The sequence below is a fragment of the Pelophylax lessonae genome (assembly GCF_965119305.1).
Source record: "Pelophylax lessonae genome assembly, chromosome: 9".
Classification (NCBI taxonomy): domain Eukaryota; kingdom Metazoa; phylum Chordata; class Amphibia; order Anura; family Ranidae; genus Pelophylax; species Pelophylax lessonae.
The window spans coordinates 73,774,517-73,786,600 of NC_138776.1; the positions used below are offsets into that span (position 1 = coordinate 73,774,517).

General features: G+C 42.9%; 1 protein-coding gene across 1 annotated transcript in view; it reads left to right on the top strand.

Annotated features, from left to right (window-relative positions):
- DPYSL4 (dihydropyrimidinase like 4) overlaps positions 1-10,095 on the top strand; it is a 91,617-nt gene extending 81,522 nt beyond the window's left edge. The window contains exons 13-14 of the mRNA XM_082266720.1: positions 4,773-4,944; positions 9,593-10,095. Of these exons, the coding sequence (XP_082122846.1) occupies positions 4,773-4,944; positions 9,593-9,684 (264 nt within the window). The 3' untranslated portion in view covers positions 9,685-10,095. The remainder of the gene's footprint in view (positions 1-4,772; positions 4,945-9,592) is intronic.
- Positions 10,096-12,084: the final 1,989 nt, after the last annotated feature.

The following is a 12,084-nucleotide window of genomic DNA, read 5'->3' on the forward strand; positions in this document are numbered from 1 at the left end:
TGGCTGCTGCGCATGCACTGTACTGTACCTTACTGTAATTAGATGAATGAAAGATAATTTTTGATTGGTTGCTCTGGGTTACTGTACTTTTCTGTTTTATTGTTTATTGGTTTTGAGAATAAACACAAAAGTACAAAGGTAAACATGTAAATGCAGGGGCTAGATAATGGGTAGACATTACAATTTGAGCAATAAAGATCTCAATTATGATAACCAAAATTACACTCTATAATTTTGGGATGATACTGGAAAATGAAAACTGCAAAAAAATCATGTCCCCAAAATCTACATGCAGCTACTGGGGGGCTCTTCTCCTGCAGCCCACCCCATGGGCCACGTCAGCATGAACAGGAACAGAGAGGAACTCGAAAATAAGTGGGGAAAACAAGAAAGGAGGGTCGGTTATTGTTCTTTTCATACCATCTCTTGTTGTATTGCCTTTTGAAGTTAACGCAATACAAAGTACCTGAAATCTTTGATGTTAGCTGCAATAAGTCCTGGACTGAATTCTAATTGTGGGGCAGAGAAGCTTTAACCAAACCATTCTCAACCAGGGTTTCCTTGAGCCATTGCTGTTTACCCATCATTTGATGGTACCTGCATAGTTCCGGGGCCGACACCACTTGGCAAAGTCAGCAAATGACACCAATCTTTTTAGTCATCTCTGGATGGCATTATGAACATCATGGTATAGAGGGAGCATTATTTCTACTGGGGGTTCCTTAAGTCCTAATAATTATTTTAGTGGTTCCTCAGGGGAAAAGGTTGGGAAAGGCCGCTCTAACCATTCAGCTTCCCTGCTAGAAATATGACTCCTTATCTTACATGCAGTTCAGGAGTCTGAGAATGGCCACCCTATCTGAGTCTTCTCGCACAGATGTTTTAAGTCTTGTCAGGTCCTCTTTAACTAAAAAAAAAAAACAGCGTGAAAAGCAATGTAGAGAAAGAACTTTTAATTCTCTGTAATACTTCCCAAGTGAACTTTCTCTATATTTATCCGTAATGTTGAAGGAGGTCCTATACAAACAATGTTGTGAGCATTGGGAACATTTCTTCTTTGTGATCCCTTGATACATACATCTGATAAAAATAATAAAAACAAAAATAAATTAGCTCATATTCACTTTCCCCTTTAAAAACTCCTAATGTAATATAATGTAGAGTATGATATAAGGGGCTCCTAGGCACTTGAGATAAAACTCGGGAAAATAGGACGTGGCAGTTCTCTCTGAAGAATTGGCTTTGATGGTTACAAAGGCTCTGGCAGCTCCTCTGGGGGTTAAATTACAGAATGCAGGGGATAAGTGCTCTCTAAGCATCGCAGCTAATGTTGGTTACAATATTATGTTATATCGAGATACCAGGCAAGAGAAAATTAGGTCAGTTCATTTGTGCTGTAATCATTACATATTCTAACACGTTCCTATGGGGACTGTAATCCTATAATTGTGTCCTGCATGCCAACAGCCTACCGCACAAATTATTAATCATGTCGAATTGTCTTCATTTTTCAGATGTTAGACATTTCGGATGCTGTTTTAGAATAAATTTAGCTCATTTTATATAATGGAAAGAGCAAATGGCACTGATCAATCAGAAATCAGCCTTTCTAGTATAACTAAAGGCAAAACAATTTTCTAGATTTGGATAAAATAGGAAGGAGTTAGAAGCACTGTCATGTGTGTATATATTTATATATATGTACAGTGCAGACTAGATGGGCCAAATGGTTCTTATCTGCCGACACTTTCTATGTGCATTGTGAAAGTATTTGGCCCCCTTGAACTTTTCGACCTTTTGTCACATTTCAGGCTTCAAACATAAAAACGATAAAAAAAAGATATAAAACTGTAATTTTTTGTGAAGAATCAATAACAAGTGGGACACAATCATGAAGTGGAACGAAATTTATTGGATATTTCAAACTTTGTTAACAAATAAAAAACTGAAAAATTGGGCGTGCAAAATTATTCAGCCCCTTTACTTTCAGTGCAGCAAACTCTCTCCAGAAGTTCAGTGAGGATCTCTAAGAGTCCATTCAGACTAGCGCGACTTGTCAGCCTGACAAGTCGCGCTCGGTCGCTCGCCATTGATTAGCACAGGACCCGTTCTAATAGGAGCGACACAAGTCGCTCCGACTTAGAAACAGGGTCCTGTACTACTTTGGGGTGACCTGGGAGCGACTTGCATAGACTTCCATTATGTGAAGTCCCTGCAAGTCGCGCCGAAGTCGCGGTGCACGCTGTGCACCGCGACTTCACAGGTCGCCCCTCGAAGTCGGATTGCGCCAGTCTGAATGGGCTGTGAATGATCCAATGTTGACCTAAATGACTAATGATGATAAATAGAATCCACCTGTGTGTAATCAAGTCTCCGTATAAATGTACCTGCACTGTGATAGTCTCAGAGGTCAGTTTAAAGCGCAGAGAGCATCATGAAGAACAAGGAACACACCAGGCAGGTCCGAGATACTGTTGTAGAGAAGTTTAAAGCCGGATTTGGATACAAAAAGATTTCCCAAGCTTTAAACATCCCAAGGAGCACTGTGCAAGCGATAATATTGAAATGGAAGGAGTATCAGACCACTGCAAATCTACGAAGACCTGGCCGTCCCTCTAAACTTTCAGCTCATACAAGGAGAAGACTGATCAGAGATGCAGCCAAGAGGCCCATGATCACTCTGGATGAACTGCAGAGATCTACAGCTGAGGTGGGAGACTCTGTCCATAGGACAACAATCAGTCGTATACTGCACAAATCTTGCCTTTATGGAAGAGTGGCAAGAAGAAAACCTTTTCTTAAAGATATCCATAAAAAGTGTTGTTTAAAGTTTGCCACAAGCCACCTGGGAGTCACACCAACCATGTGGAAGAAGGTGCTCTGGTCAGATGAAACCAAAATCGAACTTTTTGGCAACAATGCAAAACGTTATGTTTGACGTAAAAGCAACACAGCTCATCACCCTGAACACACCATCCCCACTGTCAAACATGGTGGTGGTAGCATCATGGTTTGGGCCTGCTTTTCTTCAGCAGGGACAGGGAAGATGGTTAAAATTGATGGGAAGATGGATGGAGCCAAATACAGGACCATTCTGGAAGAAAACCTGATGGAGTCTGCAAAAGACCTGAGACTGGGACGGAGATTTGTCTTCCAACAAGACAATGATCCAAAACATAAAGCAAAATCTACAATGGAATGGTTCACAAATAAACATATCCAGGTGTTAGAATGGCCAAGTCAAAGTCCAGACCTGAATCCAATCGAGAATCTGTGGAAAGAACTGAAAACTGCTGTTCACAAACGCTCTCCATCCAACCTCACTGAGCTCGAGCTGTTTAGAGAAACTGATAGAGACATACCCCAAGCGACTTACAGCTGTAATCGCAGCAAAAGGTGGCGCTACAAAGTATTAACTTAAGGGGGCTGAATAATTTTGCACGCCCAATTTTTCAGTTTTTTATTTGTTAACAAAGTTTGAAATATCCAATAAATTTCGTTCCACTTCATGATTGTGTCCCATTTGTTGTTGATTCTTCAATTCGCATACCCGTTACATTAAAAAAAACATTGTTTGGGTTTGGGAAAAGAAGCTTCATTCAATGTCATACCTGTAGGCTCTGCATCTAGGGCCACTGATAGAAATCATGGGGCCCCCTACAGCCTACCTTCTTCAGCCCCACCCTCAACGCCACCCCTGGCCCCACCCCGGGCACATCCCCAAACCCCACCTTGAAACAATGTGCAGGTTTGTCTTCAAGTAATACCATGCCATCCATAGTAAATATGTGCAGAGTGCAGAGAAACGTAGTACAATCACCACACCATGCCATCCATAGTAAATATGTGCAGAGTGCAGGGCAATGTAGTACAATCACCACACCATGCCATCCATAGTAAATATGTGCAGAGTGCAGGGCAACGCAGTACAATCACCACACCATGCCATCCATAGTAAATATGTGCAGAGTGCAGGGCAATGTAGTACAATCACCACACCATGCCATCCATAGTAAATATGTGCAGAGTGCAGGGCAACGCAGTACAATCACCATGCCATCCATAGTAAATATGTGCAGAGTGCAGGTCAACGCAGTACAATCACCACACCATGCCATCCATAGTAAATATGTGCAGAGTGCAGGTCAACGCAGTACAATCACCACACCATGCCATTCATAGTAAATATGTGCAGAGTGCAGAACAATGTAGTACAATCACCACACCATGCCATCCATAGTAAATATGTGCAGAGTGCCCTGATTATCATTGTAGATGACCCTTACACACAAGCCGGTTATCGTCTCTCTTCTCCTGTCTTCATGCTGTCAGCCTGAGGAAAGAAAAGCCGATCAAGTGGTAAAGGGCCACTGTGATTGGCCCCTTACCCTGATCTGTGATCAGCTGAGTCCAAATGACTCAGTGATCGCAGCGCGTGCTACCCACGCACCGCAGGGAGTGCACAGGCAGCGCGATGATGGGAGGACGTCCATGTACGCCTTCTGGGAAAAGTAAGCCCGCACTGTAGCTGTCTTTTAGCTATAGCACGGGTGGAAAGTGGTTAAGCTGCTCCCCGGCCCCGTCAGTTATGTAAAAGGTTATGTAGTGAGGAAAAGCATGGTGGAGCTGGGCCAGCACAGAGTAGTTGGATACTCCCGAAAGAGGAGAGGGCTATGATATGCAAAACAATTCTGATTACAATGGGTCAGCATGTGTAGTGTACCCTGAAAATGAGAATTTCTAAATCCTTGTTTCTGTGTCTCCTGATATAGTTGGCAGAGGTCCGTGGAGTTCCCAGGGGGTTATATGATGGACCTGTTCATGATGTCACAGTGGTCACTAAGTCTGTAGCACCCACGCCAACCTCCCGGATAGCACCGTGTGCTGGAAAAGTGCAGATGGCGCCCGTTCGAAATCTTCATCAGTCTGGGTTCAGTTTATCAGGTAAGATAATTACACCAAGATTGTGAGCTCAGAGTCAACTTATAGATGTTACAAGGCTTTTATACTAACACTGCTTTAAAGAGACCCGGTCTTCAGACCATTCATTTCAGCAACAATCTTCCCGTAAGATTATTTGTACACATAACATATTTTATGCATAATATCTACCTGTAAAAGCCTCTCCTTATGTAGATATGGGAAAGCCCTAAGACTGCTGTTGGGCGCCACTATTTTGGATATGAAATCAGTAGCCCCAGCAGACTCTGCTATAGAGCTGTCCCTCTTTAACCACTTACCTACTGGGAACTTTTACCCCCTTCCTTCCTAGGCCAATTTTTAGCTTTCAGCGCTGTCACATTTTGAATGACAATTGCGCAGAAATGCAACACTGTACCCATATGACATTTTTATCATTTTTTTTCACACAAATAGAGCTTTCTTTTGGTGGTAATTAATCACCACTGGGTTTTTTATTTTTTGCTAAATAAACAAAAAAGACCAAAAATTAAAAAAAAAAAATTTTTTCATAGTTTGTTATAAAATTTTGCAAACAGGTAATTTTTCTCCTTCACTGATGTGCGCTAATAAGGCTGCACTGATGAGTCAGCACTGATGGACGCCGATAGGGGCACTGATGAGGCAGCACTAATGGCCACTGATAGGCGGCACTAAATGGTACTGATAAGGCAGCACAGATGATGCAGCAGTGATGGCCACTGATAGTTGGGACTGATGGGTACTGATAAGGCTGCACTGATGAGGCGGCAGTGATGGCCACTGATAGGCAGCACTGATGGGTACTAATAAGGCAGCACTAATGGGCGCTGATAATGCCGCACTAATGAGGCAGCAATAATGGCCACTGATAGGTGGCACTGATGGGTACTGATAAGGCTGCACTGATGAGGCGGCAGTGATGGCCACTGATAGGCGGCACTGATGGGTACTGATAAGGCAGCACTGGTGGGCACTGATAATGCTGCACTGATGAGGCAGCAGTGATGGCCACTGATAGGTGGCACTGATGGGTACTGATAAGGCAGCACTGGTGGGCACTGATAAGGCTGCACTAATGAGGCGGCAGTGATGGCCACTGATAGGCAGCACTGATGGGTACTGATAAGGCAGCACTGGTGGGCACTGATAAGGCTGCACTGATGAGGCGGCAGTGATGGCCACTGGTAGGTGGCACTGATGGGTACTGATAAGGCAGCACTGGTGGGCACTGATAAGGCTGCACTAATGAGGCGGCAGTGATGGCCACTGATAGGCAGCACTGATGGGTACTGATAAGGCAGCACTGGTGGGCACTAATAAGGCTGCACTGATGAGGCGGCAGTGATGGGCACTGATAGGTAGCACTGATAGGCGGCATTGATAGGTGGTTCTGATGGGCACTGATAGGCAACACTGATGATGATTATCAGTTTAGATGTCCCTTTAACACAAGCTGGTTATCAGGTCTCTTCTCCTCTCCTCACACTGTCTGCCTGAGGAAAGAAAAGCCAATCAATTAGTAGAGGGCCATTTTGATTGCAGAGCGTGCCACCCGCGTGCTGCAGAGAGCGCACGGGCAAAATGATTATGAGAGGACGTCCATGTACACCCTCTGGGCAAAGTAAGCCCATGCTGTAGCCGTCTTTTGGCTATAGCATGGGCGGAAAGTGGTTAAGTTGCTCTCCAGCCCCGTCAGTTATGTAAAAGATTACGTAGCGAGGAAAAGGGTGGTGGAGCTGGGCCAGCACAGAGTAATTAGATACTCCCAAAAGAGAAGAGGGCTATGATATGCAAGGAGGGAGGAGTTGTGTTAGTGAATTGACTCTTCTAGAAGAAGCCACATTTGCTAGCAGGTTTAAAAGCACATCGCAAGTGAATAGAAAAAAGTTTATGAAAAGGAAATACAGTGCAGTAAGCTTTACAAAATACCCAATCTTTCTGTGCTTTTGCATGCATTTTTTAAGTTGACGACATAGTCACTTTGTAAAAGGCTTTCAGGGACCTTTACCAGTCACTGTTGTCTAAAGCCTCGTACACACGCAACGATTATCGGCCGACCGATCGGCCGTCTTTTGTCCAGTGTTGTTGTGTTGGTTGGAATGTGCTCTAGACTGCACACAAATTTTCTCAGGTCAACAAAAACCAACTTCAGAAGTGATGTCATGTGCTGGTTTACTTTCCGTGTGTTTTTTCTTCTCTGAGCATGCCCAGTCTTGCTCATCTGAATTTTGTCTGCCGAAATCTGTACTGACTGACGGAAAATCAGCCGTTCTGTTGACGGCCAACAAAAATTTTATAGTCTTCACAGCAGATTTTGTTCGGCCAAAAAGTCGGAGTCCGTTGTCGGAAGCATCATACTAACAAGCCGACAATCGGCCGAATAGACGTTGGCCGAAAATTCACAGCCAACAATCGTTGCGTGTGTACGAGGCTTTAGATCTCTGAACAATTTCAACAGTACATAAATGTATTATTTTTGTTATATGATTGAGGTTTGTCCTTGGCCATCAGCCCTAACATTATGACCACTGACAGGTAAAGTGAATAACATTGATTATCATGGTACACTGGCACCTGAACGTGGGTGGGATATATTAGACAACAAGTGAACATGTTGTCCCTGAAGTTGATGTGGTAAAAGCAGAAAAAAATGAGCGAGTGTAAGGATTTGAATGACTTTGACAGGGGCCAAATTGTAATGGCTAGATGACTAGGTCAGGGCAACTTTAAAACTGCAGCTTTTGTGGGATGTTCCCAGTCTTCAGTGGTCAGGACTGACCCAAAGTGGTCCAAGGAAGGTAAACCAGCTAACCAGCAACAGAGTCATGGGCAGCCAGGGCTCATTGATGCACTGTGTAGTCTGATCCAAAAGAAGAGCTGGGGTAGTTCAAATGGAACTCCCTACCCCAATCTGTCCAGCTGTCTCCTACTCTGTCCACTTTTAGGCAATCTCTGAATACCCTCCTCTTCAGAGGAGCCTATCCCACCTCCACTGTATTTCCACTTTCACCATCAGCTCATCCCCCAGTTATTACCTTTTGTATCACTTGACCCTCCCGTTTAGATTGTAAGCTCCAATGATCAGGGCCCTCTGATTCCTCCTGTATTGAACAAACTGCTGGCATTATATAAATCCTGTATAATAATAATAATACTGATGGCTTGGTGCCAGATACCACAGCATACCTTCAGAGGTATAGTGGAGTCCATGCCTCGACGGGTCAGGGTTGTTTTGGCAGCAAAACGGGGACCTATTCAATATTAGTCATAATATTACGGTGGGTGGTCATATTGTTATGGCTGATCGGTATATCTACACCATATTGTCAAAGTATTGGGACACCTGCCTATACACACACATAGTCAGTAGGGTTTAATATTGAGGTGGCTTAACCTTTGCAGCTATAACAGCTTCAACTCTTCTGGGAAGGCTGTCCACAAGGTTTAGGAATGTGTCTATGGGAATGTTTGACCATTCTTCCAGAAGCACATTTATGAGGTCAGGCATTGATGTTGGACGACTCCAGAAACGAAAATAGTGATGCTGAGCACCCTGCTCCTGCGCTCAGAACCAGGTCCTCAGGCTGCCTCTATCCCGGAACTCACACTTGGCATCCACTATGGCTAAGCTTTGCTACCCTCTACGACCGGGGTGGTCAACAAAACACTGCAAATAAAAACAAAGAAAAGGGCGCACCAGCCTAGCGCATTATCCTCAGCAGGCTTTTAATAACATACGTTTTAAAATCAGCTACTCACAAACATGCGTAATATTCCAGCATATCAATTCCATAGAGCAGCATCTTTTTGAAAGTCCAATATCTCGTGAAGACGGAGGGCTGACGTGTTTCGAGGCCGTGCCTCTTCCTCAGAGCCTAATGTTGGACGAGAAGACCTTGTTTGCAGTCTCCGCACTAATTCATCCCAAAGGTGTGCTATTGGGTTGAGGTCAGGACTCTGTGCAGACCAGTCAATTTCCTCCACCCCAAACTCAGTCATCCACATCTTTATGGACCTTGCTTTGTGCACTGATGCGCAGTAATGTTGGAACAAGAAGAGGCCATCCCCAAACTGTTCCTACAGAGTTGGGAGCATGAAATTGACAAAAATGTCTTGGTATGCTGACACCTTAGGAGTTCCCTTTATTGAACTTATGATGGGCCAAGCACAACCCCTGAAAAAGAAGGGTCCATGAAGACATGGATGAGTGAGTTTGGGGTGGAAGAACTTAAATGGCTGCATAGGGCCCAGAACTCAACCCGATAGAACACCTTTGGGGTGAATTTGTGCGGAGACTGCGAGCCAGGCCCTATCCTCCAACATCAGTGCCTGACCTCACAAATGCGCTTCTGGAAGAATGGTCAAACATTCCCATAGACACACTCCTAAACCTTGTGGACAGCCTTCCCAGAAGAGTTGAAGCTGTTATAGCTCAATATTGAACCCTACGGACTAAGACTGGGATGCCATTCAAGTCCATGTGCATGAAAAGGCAGGTGACCCAATACTTTTGACAATATAGTGTATTTACAGTTATTTCAGTATACACATATATGCACATATGCATACATATACAGTATACACAATGTGTATAACCCAATAGCAGGATTAACAGAATAATAAATATATCTGCCCTCATATTCTTTTGCAGGATCCCAAGCAGATGACCATATCCCGAGACGCAATACTCAGAAAATTGTAGAACCCCCTGGTGGTCGTTCTAATATTACTTCACTTTCATAGTACTGGATACAAGTGGATTTCACAGCCATTTACAAGTGGAGAGGAGATCACATGAATCTGCATGATGATTTTGTGAACAATTACCCTTGAGGCAAAGATCCCCACTGGCCCTGATCCACATTTGTGTATGGTGTCTAATAGGGGAGAAGGTTAGCATTGTAGAAGGACATGAGCACTGTTTTGTTTTGCGACTATGTGATATAATCAAATGTTGGCTTTAAAGTGCCCCCTTTCCTGCTCACAATGGAGGCAGCCAAGTTGCTGGTAAAAGAAAACCTTGTGACAATGTATTTTACACTTTCACTGGGAACCTTGTGACATCAATGCATGCCTAGCCTGGGTCAACTACTAACTCTGACATTGCCAGTTGGGGTGGTGTGTCTGAGAAAATGTTTGGGTCCACAATGACCTCTGTGGGACTCATCATCTCTACTAAGTTGTCTTTTTTGTTATATCAACTGATCTAGGACTTGGCAAACTTTTAGCATGCACCTAAATAAATAAGAAGCCAAGGCTACTTTTAGTGCCAGTCTGGGCCATCACTATGTAGACAGACATGGCTACCTACACTCAGTTTCATTGGTATTTTTTTACATCAATGAGGCAGAGTTTTTTCCATCAATGAGGCAGATGTTCTCTTGTGAAGACATCCTCTTATGAGTATTATTTCAGTATTGTTTCAGTCTTGTTAACTACTAACACTCAGTTGATGTTACAGTATGGCTGTGGTATAGCTCAGCACAACATTTTCACTTGTTCCCTTCCACATCACTGGAATACAATTTTGCTTTACCTACCAGGACTAAGTGATTTTCTCATAGGGTCCATCCTATAGGTGATAGATATCACCTGACAATAGGTTGCCTTTAGTTTCATACCCATTTTATCTCTAAGACACAAAGCAAATGGCCAGCTATTGAGCTGCTATTGGGGCAGTAAGGCTGTTACTATTGAGTCATTGACCCTATTGACCCTGAAACTAGTAGGTCTTCTGTATGTTAAAGAATATTAGCTTTAATCAAAAAATAATTTTGATAGACTCCCTTTTAGTTGTTCACATATGGCCGCCTTCCCATGGATAAGGGAAATATGGGTCCCTCTTTTGAGTTTAATGGGGAAACTGAAAATCATTGCAAAAGTTCCTACTAAGAGCTCCAATCCCACAATGGCCTGGTCCACAATATGGCTGACTCCATTGCGTAATTGACGGGTGCACTCTAAAGCAAACATATTGAATAATTTCACTTTAAGAAAGCCAAAATTGCTGCCAACAAGCAGCAATCCTCTTGTAATGATTGGATTGTTTGTTGCACAAGAAATGTTTTAAACACATTCCAAGGGAACACTTATTTCAGGTAATACGTATGGTGGTTGTATCCTGTAACCAAAGCCCAGTTCTGGAAGATGGTAAATATATTCCATACAGATTTCTTTATATCACTCTAACATAAGTGCTAAGTCAAGTCAACCATGCATGTGTATAACCCAATGACAAGAAACAACTGTACTGTATTAATTATATATCTATATGCAAGTATTTTTTTCTTTGGCTAAGTTTGCAAGGTACATAAGTAACCATATATGAGGATTGGCAAGTGTTGCTTAAAAATTAGCCAGATACAAGATTGCCCAATGTGAAAATGTTATTGATAAACGTACAAGGCTGTGACTGTTAATACTGGGGATGTACTGCTACAGGGTATTGTGTAGATTTTTGGGTACCTATAACCTTACTACAACAGTTGGCAGTTGGCTGACTTATCAGGAACACTATGCATACTATGAGACATCAGCAGACCCCCTTGAAAATAGATCCTGATAGATGATGGCTATAACCGCTAGCAATCTGAAAGTGTGCATATTAAAAGTAATTGTGTGATGACCAAAATATTCCAAATATCTTAATTTTATAACTGCTTCTGACAATGTAGCCTTAATGTCTGATTCTCAACAGACACAAGAATTACTTCCAAAGAGACACTGCAATTCCAGTAGGGTAATGACATATTGATCACATCTGGTCACTGATGATGAATGGCTTTGTTTATCGACAACGCCATGTTATCACCATGTTAGTGTTGAGATGGCAATCATGTGGCCTTGCTTATAAACAAAGGGTTAGCATTAGTATTACTAGGGTACCATTAAGGTTTGCATTAGGGTTAGTGTTTTTGGTACAAGAACATGTCCAGAATAGTTGGGAGGAGCTTCCCTAACACTCAAAATCTATTTAAAGCCCATTGCATCTTTAAAAAAAACCCACCAAAAACCATCTTATTTTAACTTTTCGGATAGGCTCCAGTGTATTTTTCCAAAGGGTTAGCATTAGAAGTAACAAAGGTTTAGCATTAGTATTACTAGGGTACCATTAAGGTTTGCATTAGGGTTAGTGTTTTTGGT